Source organism: Chelonia mydas, chromosome 9 (assembly GCF_015237465.2).
Source record: "Chelonia mydas isolate rCheMyd1 chromosome 9, rCheMyd1.pri.v2, whole genome shotgun sequence".
Taxonomy (NCBI): domain Eukaryota; kingdom Metazoa; phylum Chordata; order Testudines; family Cheloniidae; genus Chelonia; species Chelonia mydas.
In genome coordinates this window covers 90,897,885-90,916,546 of record NC_057855.1, presented here as the reverse complement: position 1 = coordinate 90,916,546, position 18,662 = coordinate 90,897,885, and the positions used below count along the sequence as shown (strand labels likewise).

Here is an 18,662-nt window from a genome sequence, read left to right as displayed (position 1 = left end):
AAAGCGCATGCGCCTAACTCTTGAGCATGCGCGCTACCCCGTGGTCATCAGGAGAGGGGGGCCTGTCTTCCTTTCGTCGGGGAAGATAGGCGAAATGGGACCGCGGTTTCTCGGCCTTGCTGCGCATGCGCCGAAGAAATGCGCATGCGCGCTGTGTGTAGCGCTCCGGCTCGGATGAGGGCTGTGAGAGGAGGGAGAAGTCGGTAAACGGGCTCCTTCGGCGGCGGCAGCAGCAGCGCCGCGGCCGGGCACTGCGGCGCTTGCGCCATGCGTCCCGTGTAGTGAGAGGCGGAAGGTCGGGGCGCCATGAACCTGCGCGGGTTATTCCAGGATTTCAATCCGAGGTGAGTCCGGGCCCTGCGCCGCCGCCGGCCTAGCCGGACCGGGCCGGGGGCTTCCTTTTGGAGTCTGTTGGAAGGGCCCATATGGAGCTGTCAGGCCACCGTACACCGGCCAGGGCTCAGGGGGCCTGGCTTAAATCCGGGCTCTCCCCTGTCTGTTTATCCCCCCACCCTCCCGGACTCCTGTCCAGGGAGCTGCTCCCATCTCGCCTGAGCTTTCCCTTCACGCCTGGTGCCCGGCCACGGAGGGTGGCAACACAACACCGGCGACCCTTCGCAAGCCTAGGACCTTTCCCAGACCCGACCAAGCGCTCTGTGTGGCTCCAAAGCTTTGTCTCGTCAACAGAAGTTGGTCCGAGGAAAGACAAGACCTCACCCACCTTGTCTCTCTAACGTCCTGGGACCCAGACGGCTGCCACAACAGGGCACGTAACATGGCTCTGTCTGCTCCGGGCAGAGCCGTGTGCGGTCGCAGGTGCTGCCGGGGCCAGGGTTTCTGAGCTTGAAGGCATGTCAGCGGGAGTGCCAGAGGTAGGGGAGGGCGGGGTGTGCCCGAGAAAACGCAGCCCCTGCCCCAGTTATTCAGCACCTGGATGTGTGCAGTACAAACCTAGTGAGTTGCGTTCATTGGAGATACTACTGCCTAGAAAGCACGAAGGAAGAAATAGAGGGTGCTTGATGTGTTCTAGTTAGCAAGGCTATACCAAGGGGCAGCATGGAACAAGTACAGTCAGGAGTGTGCAAAGAGGGAAGACCTGGTGGAAAAGAGGGCTTGTGTAAGGGCCCAGTTCTAACCTTCTTCCCACCCGTTGTTTCATTTAGGTACAATATTTTTCACTTTGTGTGTGCTAATCATCATTAAAAAGCTTCCTGTAAGCTTTTTAGGATAGAGTTGGGCAGTGTACAGCATCTTGCATGAATGGGACATTGATTGCTTTAAAAATAACTAACTATGCTTTTCAGGGGTGAATGAAATGGTCCTTTGGTATAAACTTGTAAAGCACTTCAGGTTCTTTTGGAAAGAAAAGTGCTGTATAAAAACAAGTTATTTATTGTTAATCCAAAACCATGCTTGAGAGCTGCCCTAGCATTCTGGCATAGTTTCGTAGCATGGGTTGTAGCATAGGTCCGTGTGGATACAAATTTATGTAAAAAACACATTTTGCAGAACTGAGTTCTGCTGCTGACATAAATGTTTCATGAGCACTGTTTTCTAGCACTTTCGAGATTCAAACCAGTCCTACTCAGTTTACTTTTTTTATGCATAATGTCACTTTCTGAAATAACTTTGCTTATTTTCTAGTTACAATCCTAGTATCTTAATAACCAAAGTTAAAGATACTTAAAATTCAGTCTGAATTTTACTTTGTTTCAGTTTAGCCTTTTCTATACAAAATATTATCAAAAGATGAGCTTAATTAAGTTCATTACTCTGTTCGACACTAAAAATCATGGACTGAACAGGGATTCTGGATTTATGGCTTATTACAACAATCTGTAACTCCCTAGTTTTACAGGGAGGCTATGACTGCAGAGGTGTTAACGGGCCACTGTACCTGTTGATGATAGCCCACTTTAATTGATTTGTCTGGTCGGAGTTGGTAAGGCAACCCCTATCTTTTCATGTTCTGTGTGTATGTGTAATCTTCCTACTGTATTTTACACTCCATCCATCTGATGAAGTGGGTTTTAGCCCACAAAAGTTTATGCCCAAATACATTTGTTAGTCTCTAAGGTGCCACAAGTACTCCTCGTTCTTTTTGCTGATAAAGACTAACACGGCTGCCACTCTGAAACCTGTCCCTTGAATGGTTTCTTACAGTATGTGCTAACTACTTACGCTAAATAATCTGTTCCACCGTGCATTTTGCTGTGATGCTGCGAGTTCCTTTCCCAGACCAGAAGAACAGCTATGTGTGGCTCACCATCAAGTTGGTCCAATAAAATATATTACTTCACCCACCTTGTCTGTCAATGCACAGGCAGTTTCACTGGTTTTTTCCCCTCTTGTATCGGTCGGTCACTTCCTCCTTTTGTTTCTGTGGGTCTTTCTCACAGCAATAGGGAATTTAAATTGTAAGGAGAGAAGAAGAGATCAGTGAATCATCTGGTCTGTCTTCTGTATACACTGGCCATAGAATTTCACTCAGTTACCTTTGTGTTGAGCCCAATCATTTGTGTGTGACTAAAGCATGTCTTCCATTTAAAACATCCAGTCCTGATTTGAAGGAAGAGTGACACTTTAAAAAATAGGAATATGTATTTGTAAAAGCACAGTCTTGTAGACCTAGTACCTGAAACTGCTTTAAAACTCAGTCTTAAAAAATTGTGACTAAATTTCAGATTTAGTGTTCTTTTAAATTCCAGCCTCTGTCTGATGTGATGCTTTAAGATAGAAAATGAATATGGTGCCCCCCGCATCTTTAACATTTTATCACATTTTAAGGGTAGTGTGCCTTGTGTATGCTAGATTGAAAATATGTTAGCATTACACCTTTAAATCCTAATCTAGATGAGGCCAAAATGGGAGTCCATTGGAAGAAAAGGCTGTAGTTGCTGTATTCCTGACTCTGGACCTCTGGCTCTGTACAGTGTGGCAAGGCTGTAGCAGGGAAATCTGTGCAGCTCCATTCATTGCTCTCTGAGGCCAAGAGAATACAAACGTGTAATCGTTAAAGGAGCTGGGAGAGTGAGTAGAATATGTCACATCTGATCTGTATGTCACGATTAACCATTATAAGATGTCTTAAGAAAATGCAGAAAGTTCACAAACAGTTGTAATGTGTGGGGGACGGTCAGGGGGATGAAAGAATCCCAGAGCACAGAGTTCATGAAGCATTTCCACTAATGGGCCTTAACTAATCGCCATAATAATTGTAACTAACTGCATTTGGTTGTACAAACTGTATAGAATAATGAATGTTTCAGGAAGTGTATTGGTGCAGGGATGCTAAAAGCTGAATCATGTCTGCCATTTCAAAAAGAATGAAGAGAAGGAGAGAAATTTTATTAACTCTCAGAGCTGAGACACTTGTGCTGAATAGAGGCTTGTATTTAAACTGGAGATGCTGATCTTGTGAATGTTCTGTTAGGATTTTATGGAATAAAGGAGAGTGCTTACTGCTTGTATTATGGGACTAGGGATTGTATTCTTGATTCAGATGCTGATTTACTGGATGGCCTTTGGCAAATCACTTAATCTCTCTGTTTCTCACTTTACCAATCTATAAACTATGTATAATTATCTCCCACAGAGAGGTGGTGTTGAAGCTTAATTACACGTGTGTAGAGCACTCTGAGATCCTCAGATGAAGGTGCTTATGAGTGCAAATTATTTTTGTCCTGTCGTAGCAAATGTTTTTTGCATATGTAATTTTATCTAATTTCTGGTGGTATGGTCCTATTGGGATCCACGAAGTGGGTGGGCAGAAGGCTCCTTCCCCCAGCCTAAGGACCTGGATCCCACAGGACCTGGAAGCCAAGTGATTTCAGGGTTCAACTAATAAAATAACAGGAACAGGAGTGCGGTCAAAGGGTCAAACAAAGGGAATCTGACAGGGACACCGAGCAGAGAACCCTGGACAGAGTCCACTGCTCCTCGAAGGCATCAAGGGAGTCAGTGGACGCTGCCCAGAGGAACTCTGCCCGGATGCGTGAACGGACGGGGGATCGGAAATAGGCCCCACGGTCCCAGGAGTCTCCGTCGGCCAACCTCCTCTCCCTGGTTTTACAGATGGTCATCTTAGCCAGGGCCAGGAGGAGGTTGACCAGGAGGTCCCGCGGCTTTGTGGGGCCACAGATAGGGAGTGCATAGATAAGGAGGTGAGGGGAGAAGTGTAACCAGAAGCGTAACAAAATATTTGTGGGGAGCCTGAATAGGGGCTGCAACCTGGCGCAATCCAAGTAAACGTGCGCCAGGGTCTCCCTCGCCGCAGAAGGGGCAGGTGTCCGGGACAGGGATAAACCACGCCAAATACACCCCCGTGCTCACAGCCCTGTGAAGGAGCCACCAACTGATGTCCCCGGCGAGCCTCTGGTCAAAGGTGGAATATAGGCTGGCCCACTGGGGTTCCTCACCCTCTAAAGGTGGCAGGAGGTCCTGCCACTTTGTGTCGGGGCGGGACGCGAGGGTGAGGAAGTGAAGGGTGTGGAGCACGAGCGTGTATAGATGTTTCCTTGGTGCAGTCTGGAAATGAACCGGCTGCAAGTTGTGCAGCCGGCTCACAGTGAAGGGGCGGGGGTGGTTGCGTCCACGGGACAGGGGCCCTATGAAAAGGTCCAGAGGGCCTGGGGTGGAGGGTGGGCGGAGCATGCCCTCTCACAGGACCCGGTCAAGATAGGCCCGAGCAGCGGGTGGTAAAGCGGCCCTCACCTCCTGAAGTACGCGCCGGGGAGTACGAGGTCTGGAGAGCCCCATGCACCGAGCAAGCGTCAGGGGATCCAGCCAGTCTCCCCGGTTGTAGTCCAGGAGGTCTCCGACTCTGGTGACTTCTGCCAGGACCAACCTCTGGCGCACCGAGCGGGACTCCGCCATCTGTACACGGAGCTGGGGGTTGTGTAGCAGGGGCTCCTCGAGGAGATCTGCCCCCTCGGTGGCCGCCACGGACCTGGTCGCTGTGAACAGTTTCCAGGTCCTGAGGAGGTCCTGGTAGAAGACCGGCAGCCCAGAGTGGTCTTGCGGAAGACCTCTCGGATGGAGATAAAGGAGCTGCCAGTCGTATCGGAGCCCTCAGAAGCGGTGCAGGAAGGCTTGTACCAGCACTCTCCATGCCAGACTACCTGTGCCATAAAGGAGCCTCTGGAGGGCCTGAAGGTGGAAGACATGGACCTGAGTGCATAGGCACTTCAGGCCCTGGCCTCCCTCCTCCAGGGGCAGGTGGAGGACCCCTGCAGAGACCCAGTGCACTCCTGACCAAAAGAACTCCAGAATCACTGTCCGGAGGTTGGCCAGGAAACCCGGGGCCGGGACCAGGATGTTGAGCCGGTACCAGAGCATGGACCACTCTGGTGGTATGGTGACAGGTCACTGTATTTATTGTTGAATGGGTGCATTGTGAGTGGATGAGAACAGTTTTAGATTATTAACTAGTTTATAAAATGTAGTGGTTTAAGTACTTAAAAACAACTTTTAGGTGAAATTTCCTTTATTATACATACATTTTAATCTTTAAAACCATTGCGACAGTAACTTTTGCATATCAAATTATCTTCTAGAAAAAGCAAAATTTAAATTTTCAGTAATAAATTTCATAAATTTTACAAAACCAAGTCTAAAAATCCTTTGTCTTTTGTAAAATAAGGAATACCTAATTAGGAAACTAAACTCATTTTTATTGTAGTTAGTTTTTGACACTCTAGATGATTTATTAAAATTAAAAATAACCATAATGAATATATGGATTACAATTATTACTTGATTTGTTTTGCAAAATGTACTTACCGGGAACATACTGCTTGTAAAATTTAACCACGTTGAGTACTTAATGAGACTAATCAGGAGCAGTATTGTGGGAGGGGAAGTATTTTAAAAAGTCCATTCATATTCTGTACGCTTGTCTTGTAAGAATGCTGTTGATGTGTTCACTTGAAGTAATTATTTTATAGATGAGAGAGGTGTATATAAGAATATTTCATCATAAATATAATACTTAAAGCACCTCTTCAGAATTGATTAAATCTGCCCAAAAAAATTCAACAGCCATACATTTTCTGTTGTATTAAGTAATGGCCTGATTCAAAATTTCTGTGTACAGTGCAGACAGACCAAGGCACTGACTGAACTGAGTTTCCTTTGTTTTCTGAAAGTATGTAAAACAATCTGCTGAACTTCTAAGTTGTATTTTTCTTTTTTCATAGCAAATTTCTTATCTATGCATGTCTGCTGCTGTTCTCTGTTCTGCTCTCTCTCCGTCTGGATGACAAAATTCAGTGGAGTTATTGGGCTGTCTTTGCTCCAATATGGCTATGGAAGCTAATGGTCATTGTTGGTGCCTCAGTGGGAACAGGAGTATGGGCACGAAACCCACAATATCGGTAAGATTAGGACACTTGTTTTCAATGAAGGAAGAAATGTTTAACTTTTTCATAGTGAATCAAAATCTATAAGTATGCTTTTGATAACTATATAAGAAGTTATATGGAAATCAATAAAACCTGCCTGATGCTGTTTAAAATTAATCACTGTAACACATACATGGAAACATAGCTTTATGTATGTATGGACTCTTTATCCTTATATTGTACTGACAGTTCATTTAGGAGACATGAGTTAAAACTTCACAGGCTTGTCTGCACAGTTTTTGTACCAATTTTGATATATTAGTTTTGAAGCTGATGTAATGTGGACAGAGTCATGCAGGTATAAAGGTGCTTATATTGGTGTAGTTTGTTTTTGTATCAGCTATATTGATGGTAAGCATCTTTATACTTGTATAATTACATCCACACTTGGGAGGGGCAGGTTGCACTATACTAACTAGATCATTTTATAAACCAGCATGCTTAAGTTGTTATAAAAACTGTTTAGATCAGCCCCAAATGTGTTTGAACTCCTTGTGTTTAATATCCTTGGTGTTATATGTGTGAAAAGAATAGTTTGCTCAATGTTTTTTCAAACCTCAACTGTCAGAGTAAAATTATCCAGATTTACTATTTATTAAAAGAAAAATTGGTAGAAACTCAAATATATACAGAGTGGTCCTGATCTTACCAGTGGACATGCTGGAGCCCATTGGCTTTAGTGTGGCTCTGTGCAGATCCTGCTCATCCACAAACTCAGTTTCAGGATTGAGATGTAAGGCACGACATAAGATTCCTAAGATAATTCAGCCAGTATGCAAATGGAAAAAAATCATAGCTTTAATAAAATCTCCTCCCTGTTACTGATGATACTTTTGATTTTTAAAACATATTGAATTGTAAAGGGGATGCTTATTTTTTCAAAACAGATGTTTGCACTTTACTTGTGTTGGACAATAAAGATAAACTAGTCAGTTTTACCTTCTGGTTCCCCTGAACTATTAGGATAATGTAAATAATAATACTTACATAGGCCTTGAAAGACTGTAGAAGAGTATCTAAGTATAAGCAAAAATTATTTTCATTAGGAAAGTTAAACAAATTCTAATGCTATGAAAAGCAGCATTTTAAATTGTGGCCCAGGTGATACTTGCAAACCATTTTAGTTGTTTCTCATGAAGACAAACACTCAACAAATAGTTTAATGTCATATATGTATGTGTACCATATAATCATGTTCCCAGTAACAGAACCAAATTTACAAGAAGAAACCTCCGTTTCATTACCTTGAGGCCAGAGTCGCAGCTATCTTTCCGCTTGTCTCGTGTTTTCCAAATTGATTGTCAAGATACAATTAAGAATAAGAGTTCATATTTATGCATTTGATATGTTTCTTTGAATATACTATAGAGAAAAATAAAACTAAGAACTTTTAAGGTAGTATAGTATAACTTGTAGATGTCACTTTCCATAAAAATGTGTATAATAAATAAAAAGTGATTCTTTCATATAACTGTGCACACAAAATCCATATTCTTATAGATTATACTATTCAATTTATATCTGCATGTCTGCTTCAAGAAAAATTTGTTTTGACATATAATTTAATATTTTGTTTTCATGGTGGAAATGTGTTAACTTAAGTAAGTTCAGGAGTTCATAGGATCCCCTCTCCTCATTGAGACCAAAAATATACGCTATTGGTGTATTACAGTAGAACCGCAGAGTTACGAACTCCTCGGGAATGGAGGTTGTTCGTAACTCTGTAATGTTCATAACTCTGAGCAAAACATTATGGTTCTTTCAAAATTTTACAACTGAACATTGACTTAATACGGCTTTGAAACTTTATCATGCAGAAGAAAAATGCTGCTTTTAATTTAATTTGAAACAAGCACAGAAACAGTTTCCTCACCTTGTCAAATCTTTTTTTTTTTTAAACTTTCCCTTTATTTTTTTTTAGTAGTTTAGGTTTAACACAGTACTGTACTGTATTTGCTTTTTTTGTTTTTTTCTTTTGTTTTGTTTTTGTTTCTGCCTAATTGCGTACTCTGGTTCCAAATAAGGTGTGGGCTTGACCAATGAGTTCATAACTCTGGTATTCATAATTCTGAGGTTCTCATAATTAGAAGTCTCTCTTTCCAGCAGCAGGTGCATCTGAGAAGTCGGAAATGTTCTTAGTTAAAAAATATAAAAGGCCTCTTTCTTTCTTTCCCTGAAAACAGAAGGATAGAGCTAGTCAAAAATTTTCAGATGGAATAATTTTTCACTGGAAAATGCTGATTCCACAGAATCTGAACATTGTCTGGGAATGTGTCTGATCCATCAATAGTTTCAACAGAAACCAGATAGCAGGTTGGCCTGCTGCTGTCCTGCCAATCTGTCCTGCCCCTGTGCTATCCAGGGAGCAAGCTGAAAAATTCCATTTTGGTTTTCTTAAAATTTATATTATTTTTGTTGAAAATTTTCCTCTCGTGAAAAATGTTCGGTGTTTTTTTTTAATTTTAACTTTTCACCCCAATTCTGTAAATTTGCTTTCTCAAGTAGTGCCTGTTTATGTAATACCAAATGTGTACATGGCACTTAAGAGATAGTAATTATTACAAGGAACTTAGAACTGTTATATTCAAAATGTCTTGGGATATTTGCATGATAGGATGCTTCATAATTGACACTGTTTTTTGAATTAAGGCCAATGGATTTTGATTCCTTCTTTACCCCTCTTTAGAGCAGAAGGAGAAACCTGTGTGGAGTTCAAAGCTATGTTAATTGCAGTAGGCATTCATCTGCTACTGCTGATGTTCGAAGTTCTGGTATGTGACAGGATCGAAAGAGGAACCCATTTCTGGCTTCTGGTCTTCATGCCATTGTTCTTTGTATCTCCAGTGTCAGTTGCAGCTTGCGTGTGGGGCTTCCGACATGACAGATCTCTGGAGGTGAGACTTTGTTTTTATAGTACTAAGAACTAGGATTGTTGAATCTGAACAGCAGAATTTATTCCATATTGATTGTTCATGTGTTACCAAGAAGTGTATCAATCTGTCATATTCTGTAGCTTACCAAAACTGAGAGACCAGAAAATGAAAAATTATCCTCACTTCACTTTTTCTACTTAAATTGTTCTTTACTAAGAACATATTAAATTATAACATCCATGTTCTAAACTTGTCATTATTATTGAATCTGTTTTAACAATGAACTACAAAAGTGTTTCTGTAGTATGGATTAACTTTTGTACATCTCAGAAGTGAATTTAGTGCTGTTATAAAGTGCTCCTAGACAGTATTGTCTGCTGAAATCACTTACTAATTCATAGGACCTTAGTGAAGGCTGAAGAGTCTTTTGCTTTACTGGTGCTGTCTGTAGGAGTAAGAGGTTAGCTTGTTCACACTTTGCACATAATAAGCTCTTTAGCAATATGAGAGCACAATTCTTAAATTTACTAAGTTTATGGAGAACATTGAGATGTGGCATGCATGCTAGCATATCCGCAACAAACTCAGCTTTTTAGTTCAATGAAAAAAGAAAAGGAGTACTTGTGGCACCTTAGAGATTAAGAAATTTATCTGAGCATAAGCTTTCGTGAGCTACAGCTCACTTCATCGGATGCATGCGTGGAAAATACAGTTGTGAGATTTTATATACACAGAGAACATGAAACAATGGGTGTTACCATACACACTGTAACGAGAGTGATCAGGTAAGTGAGCTATTACCAGTGAGGGGGAACCTTTTGTACAATGAATTGCCTGTTTGAGGAAATTATTGCAGCACTGTTTTCAGAAGGCGATAACTATTTTTTAATACCATAGGGACTGTGCAAAAAGCTCTTTACCTTTTTAGATGACTTGACTACTTATCTCAACAGAGCATTTTTTAATGTTAGGATATACTAGATTTACCATCTTCTGGAAAAATAAGAGAAAGGCAAGTGACTTTCTAGGTAACTGGTGGACTAATTTTAGATCCCTTGAAAACTGCAAATTTAAAAATATTTGCAAATAGAACTTTATTCTGTAGAATTCTATTTTTAGTGTACCTTAACATAAAATTTGCATAAAAGTAGTCCTCTTCTGTTGGATGCTTGATTACCACTTGATTGGCAGGATGGGTGCACAGCTGATAAATATTGGTGGAGAAAAATTGGAATCCACTCACCCCTAAAAGGTCACAGCTATCTCCCAAATAGAGTAAGTTACAAAACTCCACTGCCCAATTTACTTTTCCACTACTTTATCTCCTTTAGTCTCATGCTGTCTTGGTTTGTCTTTCATTGTCCCTCTCGAGGGTTTTACTACTTGTAGCTCAGGCTTCTCGTGTACTGTTAACATCCAGCATGTCCTAGTGCACAAATGTGTACTATGCTGGTTGACGTAATGTAACTGAGGCAGTTGTTCAGCTGTCATTTAGTTGAATAGCTGCTTCATTTTAAAGTATTTTCTGTCTGCTTGATCCCACTATGAAACAGATCATGCCTTGGCACAGGTGGCCACTACTCGATAAGCCCTTGTATATGCATGGCAGGCTGGGGAAGTTTTCTGCTATATGTTTTGCTTCAGTGATTTTTAAAATCCTGTTTATCTAAGGCACACAGGAATGCTTTAAATTTGACTCTGGCATCTCCAAACATTCAGCTGAATTTGGCAAGTGGTGCATATTAACCTAATTATAACCTAGACGTACAAGTCAAAGTGCTAATGGCAAAATGATCCAATATATTTGATCAACGAACCAAGCCACCCCAGGGATAACAGCGCAATACCATCCTAGAGTCCTTATCAACGATGGGGTTTACGACCTTGATGTTGGATCAGGACATCCTGATGGTGCAGCTGCTATCAAGGGTTCATTTGTTCAACAATTAAGTCTTACGTGATCTGAGTTCAGACTGGCGTAATCCAGGTCGGTTACTATCTATAGAATGAGCTTTTTCTAGTACGAAAGGACCGAAGCAAGCCTTCCCTTATTAATCTATACTGTAACTTTTCTTCTTGCTCTGTGTCCACTTATTTTTCTACTCAGTTGTGGAGTTCCAGTACATAGTTACTTGAAATCCAGTCTGAAAAATTTTATTAAAATGTTACCTTTGCATGGCTAGTGGAGACTGGGTTCTTTGCTTAAAGATACAGAGTGTCACACTTATGTTTTAGAGGTCATAGATTATGCAGAATGCCCACTAAGATAACTGAGCCAGTATGAAGTAGCACATACTGTCTGACCTCTGGAAAATATTTATATCTCAAAATCCCCTTAGATATTGGCATTTAAAATAGAAAATTTATTTAAAATCACTGGCTTCAGTTAGCCATTTTCAAAGAGTAAATTTCTCTCTGATCCCTTAACAAACTCTTACCTATTTGGGGTTAGCCCAGGAACTTTGGGAAATGGTATTTCATTATTTCGTCCTTTTTGAGCTAATCAGAAAGGTGTCACATTTTCAATATAATTTAGGGTTAGTTTTAAAGTACAGCTTTTACTTTTCTGCTGGGGACACAAAGTAGAGGTTATAATGGGACACTTGAAAAGCGTAGTGGCTTTCACTCTTTTCATTTAAAAAAACAAACAAACAAAAAAACTAGTACTTAACCTCTGTTGCTACATAAAGGAAATGTGTCCTCAGTGGAACTAACACATCTTACAATAAACCGATTTTAACTTCGAAAAATGTAATCTACTTTTTACTATTCATACTGTCTTTTTGCATTTCATGCAGGAGCGTGAAACTAGACTGGTCTCCTCCTAGTTAGATTCACACAGAGGATGCCTTGCGCTAGCTAAATGCTGCAGTGCAACTGCTAAAGGAAATGTTAGTTTAAAAAACAGTAACTTATCATTGAAATAAGGACTGGATTGGGTGGATGAAGGAACTCGTGACTAATCATTCATAACATCTCGTGTAGATATAAGTGGTGTTCATTGTTAAAGAACTGTATCATGAGTCATAAAGGTGTTCTTTCAAACTTTTTGGGTGTCTTGTGTGTACTTTATAGTGCTATGAAGTGGTTCTAATGTATTTTTGTTTTTTATTTGTAGTTGGAAATTTTGTGTTCTGTCAATATTCTCCAGTTCATATTTATTGCACTCAGACTAGACGAGATCATCAGATGGCCATGGCTTGTACGTAAATTCCATTTACTCCATTTTAAGGTTGTTTCTAAATGTTGAAGTCTTCATGCAAACATTGAATATGGTGGCCTGCTAACAAAAATGCTTTTAAGTGAAGTAAGTTATTTGCTACCAAATTGCACAATAAAGTGAAGCACGTAGTTATAATGTATAATTAGAAGTAACAAATTGTAGCTATTCATTAACCCCATTGACACTTTTAATTAAAAATGATCAGCGTAAGTGCAGTGAGGGTTTTTAACAAGTAAGTAATAATGTCAATATGTCCAAAGTAAAAAATGAGAATTATATTTTTGGTATCCAGTGCCAAAAGGCATCAGAGCACCATATTAGTCAAGTGTCTTAAACATTTATTGAGCCCCTCAAGGTAAGTGTTTACCTATATTTTTTTCAGAAGGATAAACTAAGATACCGTGAAGGTAAGTAGTTTACCACTTATAAAGTGTGCATGGATAGGGTATGGAATAGAATTCATGATCTGGGACTTCCTTTCCCTTGCTACTCAGATAAATTGCCTCACTAAACTACAAAAAAAGTAGAAATTAAGACTTCTTGGGAAGCATTAACTTATTATAGGCAGCACTAAAGTCTTGCTGTTGAAGTATGTTAGTAGATATAGTTTTAGTGCCAAACTTTCAATGGCTAGAGGTGCTGCTTCACGCACAACTCATGCTATTCCATGGATGTTTCTGTATACATTTGGGGGGGGGGGGGGAACAACCCTGAGAAATGGCTTACACAAATGGGTATCTATCTGCCTGAAATTCATGTTCAGCTTGTGTGCATATTTACGCAGAGACCTAGGTCTCTATCCACTGAAAACCTGGCTACTATAGTCTGATGTTTCATTTTTATTCTTTTAGGTAGAAAACCTGTCTAAAATGTTATTGTCATGGTATTAACAAGTCCATAATCTCATTTCTGTTGATTTGCCTATTCAGCAATCATTCACTGAATGGCTGTTTTCACTATGGAAACCTGTGCTTGTGTCATTCTGCAGGGGGGAGTGAGACAATATACCACAAACTCCAGTTAATCTCTGATCAGTTGTTGAGGAAATTGGATAGGAAAGGAAAACTGCCACAGAGAACACAAGACAAAGCAGGGAGTTAATGGGTGATGAGATAGGGGAATGCTTTTGTATGTAAACAATATCGCCTGGTAAATAATTGGTTGGTTTAGCCAGTATTGCTACAAACTATTTCAAATCCAGTTACAAGGAAGAGTTAATGTAAAAATATACTGAGATTTAAAATTCCAAAAAGTGGCTTTCAGAGACAAACTCTATTTTTATATGTGAGTTTTTTGTAAGTAGATGTAAAAAAATAAAATTGCAAGGAATGTTAAGATATTACCGCACCCACCGTGTCTCTCTCATATCCTGGGACTGACATGGCTACAACTACATTGCATACAAAAAAGAAAGTTAACAGCCTGGTAGTATGGTAGTTGGTCTACTCCTCTTGCTTTAGATTCAAGAGTGAATTCAAAAGGAGACAAGAACCCTGTTTAGACATTTTTCAGCTAAAGGGACCTACTGTACACATATTCAAAACTCTGTTTAAGCACTCTGACCCCATTTATGTCTAGCTAAATTTTACTGAAATTGAATTCATTTGAAGTGGTTTTAAATTGCTTCAGCTAATTGTGTTAAAGGTCCAGTCTAGACAAAGGTTTAAGAAGCTTATCTAGTAACCCAACAAAGTTGATATGGTACTTAGCATTGGTCATGGTTCATGAAGCTTTCTTGTTGTAGAGATAATCTTAATTACAAAGCATTATAGATTTACAACAAATTACTTTCAGCTATTTAGGTTTAATATGTTTACTTTTTTATTTTCTGAAAAACAAAAACTGATACAGAGTAACTCATCACTGGGAGGAAAAATAGTCAACTATCTTTCTTTTTCAGGTTGTTTGCGTTCCTCTGTGGATCTTGATGTCCTTTCTGTGTCTGGTAGTACTCTATTACATTGTTTGGTCTGTCCTGTTCTTGCGTTCAATGGACGTTATTGCTGAGCAGAGGAGAACACACATAACAATGGCTATCAGTTGGATGACAATCGTTGTTCCATTACTCACATTTGAAGTAAGCAAAAATGTAATCTTTTGTGTGTGTGATTCTCAATTAAGTTGGATGGTCCATTATTTTATTATCAAATCTGTTTCCTACAGCTGCTTCTTTTGGGGCTTCTTAAAGTATAGATACTATTCCTTATTTAGAATAAAATCTTAACTCTTAACATGGATTGGGCTGGGGGTGCAGGGGGAGAAATTTAAAAATAAAATATAGGAATTTTTGCTACTTCAGTAAAAAGATAGTCATTCACACAAGCATTGGAAACTTGTTAAAGCTGAGATCAGTGGGACTTTGCATAGTGGAGGGATATTCTTGTACAAAGTAACTTGCAGGATTGGGGTCCTGCATGTAAATGTGTTAAGATCAGGGATGTGTATTATGATCAAACTGACATTTGCTTAACTTTTTTCATTAGATTCTACTAGTGCACAGACTGGATGGACATAATGCATTCTCATATATACCCATTTTTGTCCCTCTTTGGCTTTCTTTGATAACTTTAATGGCAACAACATTTGGACAGAAAGGGGGAAATCATTGTAAGTATCTAGAAATATGCAGTATTAGATGGAAAAAGTTCATGTTGAATTCAAGTATTTAATCCAGGCTTTAGCCTATTTATCAATCCTTTTTGAAATAACACATCCTATATGTATATTCCCCTCAACCCCCCGCTGCCAAAAGAGGGAGATATTGGGCAAAAGGGTAGGAACAAGAAGTATTTGAGACAATTTCAATGCAAAATTTTCAATTTTGGGTACTGAGGAATGTTGTGGGGGTCTCTTTCAGTAGAGTAGAAAGTATGGCTTACATTTCCATGAAAGCAGTCTGTTTTGTTTGGTTCTTTTAGTGGACACCGATCAAATTAAACAGGGCTGAACACAGTGTGCATAGTCAGAAGGAGCTTTGCAGCTTAAAACAGTTTTTCCTTGTGAGTCACATGTTGTGTATCTTCTGTTATTGTTAATCATCTAAGAGCTTGATTTTGACCCCTTGGAACCACAACTTCCAATCCAAACAGGGTCAACTCCACCCTTAATCCTTCCACAGTAAATTGAGTTCCATGCTCTTTAGGGTGTAGAGGGTGGTGGTGTTTTTTTTTTTTTTTTGCCTGATATGCACATTGAGGATCCCATAGCATTTATTGTAAGAGGATGGGCTTGTCCTGGTGTCCTTAGCCAATGTTTTGTTTATCCGTTAACCACACACTGCTATGCTGTGTATCAGTTGGTTGTGACTTCTACTACAAGGGTACATTTACTTAATGGTGCAGTGACTGTGAATGTATAGGCGATAAAAACCCTTTGGGATCTTTTCAGTTGAAAGAGTTAGTATTAATATTTATTATTGTAAACTGGCTTCTCTTGTTTTTGGTCTCTTTAATCGCAATGTACACTAAGGCTTTTTTTTTTTTTAACCTATTCTTAGATCATAGGTAGTTTTTTCATATTCAGCTGCTGTTTGAGCAATTCTTGTATTGATTCTGAGAAACTGTCAGTGCTTAAATAATATTTTTGCACGACCAGTAATAATTAAACCTATTTAGCCCTATAATAAGGAATATCTTAGCTTCATATTCTCTACTAATATGCATTAAGAGGACCTTGTGAGGACTTGATCATGAAAATATTGACTAATTTCTTTTCAGCTAGTACATTCTCAATGTCTATAGCTGCTTGTTTTATCCAAGCATCTCCAGCATAGGTTGCTCTCCCAGACTTAGTTAATGTAATTAGACTTCTGTCTGAGGAATCATTACTTTGAATAGCATCAGACTTCTAACTTTGTATTTCTGCTAGCTATATAACTTTTAACCAATCTCATTTCATTTCTTTTTTGACCCTTAATCCTAAATTTGCCATCCCAAAATTGAGAGGGAGAGTGTGGAGCATTGAAGGGTCCAAGTCAGTCTTCACTTGTAGCTGTGACCACAGTGCAGTTACAGTGTAGCCGAGGACAGAATTGGCTCAGTCTACAAGAAGGCTATATGCTGTAGATCTAGCATTGGGTTGTATATCTTATTTTATGAATATGAGTTAGGAGATATAACCCCATTCATCCCAAATGGACCCCAAAGTGCTTAACAAACAAATGTACTTAATTCCACAACTGAAATGCAGTTACCGAGGTGAAATATGGCAACTGGTCACCAAGCTTAACATCTCTTGAGAAGAACGTCATGGGATCTTTAATGGCAAGTCGTCAGGACGTTGGCTTTGTTTCATGTGAAAGATGTGGCTTTAGCAGGCACAGTACCCTTGTACACCATGCTGTGGTATTAATTCATGGAAGAGTACCATCGACTGAGTCACCAGCACTATTTGTTAGTGTCTTGGTGCTCCAATTATGTTCTTCCTATCCACATGCTGATCTGACGCTGCTTAGCTTGTGAAATCTGATGGCATCTCGGTATATGCTGGCATAGCTGCAAGCTAACATAACCTGATTTGTATTGCTATTAGAGTATACTATGTATATTACACATTGTAAGTAACTTTCTATAAACATAACTTATCAATATCTATTTATATAAAAGATTGTGGTCTGAATAATTAAATCAAATGAAATGAGAGAGTACTTATTTTTAAAGTTCAATTTTCTTCTGGAGTAAAACTGAAACTATTATTAATAAATATTTATTTTTTCCAGGGTGGTTTGGAATTCGCAAAGACTTCTGTCAATTCCTACTTGAACTTTTCCCATTCTTGAGAGAATATGGAAATATTTCCTATGATCTCCATCATGAAGATAATGAAGAACTGGAAGAAACACCTGTTCCAGAACCTCCAAAAATTGCACCAATGTTCCGAAAAAAGACTGGAGTGGTCATTACCCAGAGTCCTGGAAAGTATGTCATTCCACCTCCCAAGTTAAGCATTGACATGCCAGATTAAGATGAATTTAGATGGTGGACAACTGACAACAAAACTGGAACTTGGAATCAACAGCCAAATGTATTTCATCTCATGCCGTGTTCTAATTTCTTTAAGGACAGGTATTTGTCAATTAGTGGCTTGTAATGTAGATGTTGGAAATTTAGAATATGATTTCTTTCAGAGCTTTCCATATTTACTTAAAATCTCATGGTAACAAATCAAAGTGGGAACACTAGTTATAGTAAGGTTCACAAGTGGAAACAATCTTTTAAAAAAATGTACCTATAAAGTCATTACCAGAGAAATTACTCCAATACACAGATGGGGACATCAATTGTAGTGAACTGGGCATTGAAAACTTCTAATATTCTGTACCATGACCTCCAGTAACTGAAATTCATATTTTACTACACCTCTTGTAAGCATTCTAAGTATTGCGTTCCTAGTGTTATGATGTTCTTTTGTCCATGGAGGTAGGTGGTTGTCTAATATGTGAACCTTCCTAGTGGATTGGTTATGTGCCTGGCTGTATAGTATTTATACAAACATTTTAGCAATGTAATATATTGTGTTCAAATTCTAGTTCTGTACAGTATAAATATTATGTAAAGGTATTTTTTTTTAAAAAGCCTGTATGAAATGCATAGACTATTACAGAGGATGTCTTTCATGTCTTAACTTGGCCTCTCTTGCTGTATGTATTTTTAGGCATATAGTAGTATTGGCATGTCTTTACCTGTCATTTCCTATTCAGACATGAACACTATTGGTAACTACAGAGGCACAGGAGCATTGCACTCCTCAGGCAAGACTTGAAGGCTTTTGTTTTATATAGAATGTATAACAGCTTACATGATTTGACTTAATGTAAATTATTGTGTAAATAATCACAACCTTTGCACTGACTTGGGGGTAAATGTTAACTTTGTGTTGCTTTTTCCAGTTTTATAGTCAAATTTTACTGTTAAGCAACACATTTATTCATCATTCGCCTCTTACTTCAGCTGTTCAATAAACTATTTTCTCCTACAGTATGTGCAAAATCTGTACCTTGTTTTCAGTGCTCAGAGACTTTGTGGATTATCAATTTTGCAGCTATTGGTTAGCTGTTATAAATATCAAGATTGTACTGTTGCATAAATTACCCAATTTCATCTGTAAAACACCGGTCAGTCTAAATTATTAAACCCTTCAAAATGAGTTGTGCCATCTTAAAATAGT

At 39.3% G+C, this 18,662-nt stretch overlaps 1 protein-coding gene across 1 annotated transcript; it reads left to right on the top strand.

Moving 5' to 3' along the window:
* The first annotated feature begins 14 nt into the window (after positions 1 to 14).
* TMEM185A (transmembrane protein 185A) lies at positions 15 to 18,475 on the top strand. Its single transcript, XM_037908189.2, has 7 exons — positions 15 to 344; positions 6,198 to 6,374; positions 9,088 to 9,295; positions 12,393 to 12,476; positions 14,398 to 14,574; positions 14,981 to 15,104; positions 17,215 to 18,475. Exons 1-7 carry the CDS (start codon positions 307 to 309, stop codon positions 17,457 to 17,459), a joined length of 1,053 nt encoding a protein of 350 aa, XP_037764117.1. The 5' UTR covers positions 15 to 306; the 3' UTR covers positions 17,460 to 18,475.
* The last annotated feature ends 187 nt before the right edge of the window (positions 18,476 to 18,662 follow it).

Bases quoted from the DNA above. Each gene is read 5' to 3' on its own strand.
- TMEM185A (XM_037908189.2), top strand. From the start codon at position 307: ATGAACCTGCGCGGGTTATTCCAGGATTTCAATCCGAG. The intron at 345-6,197 runs GTGAGTCCGGGC...CTTTTTTCATAG, and splicing joins TTCCAGGATTTCAATCCGAG to CAAATTTCTTATCTATGCAT. The intron at 12,477-14,397 runs GTACGTAAATTC...TTTCTTTTTCAG, and splicing joins TCATCAGATGGCCATGGCTT to GTTGTTTGCGTTCCTCTGTG.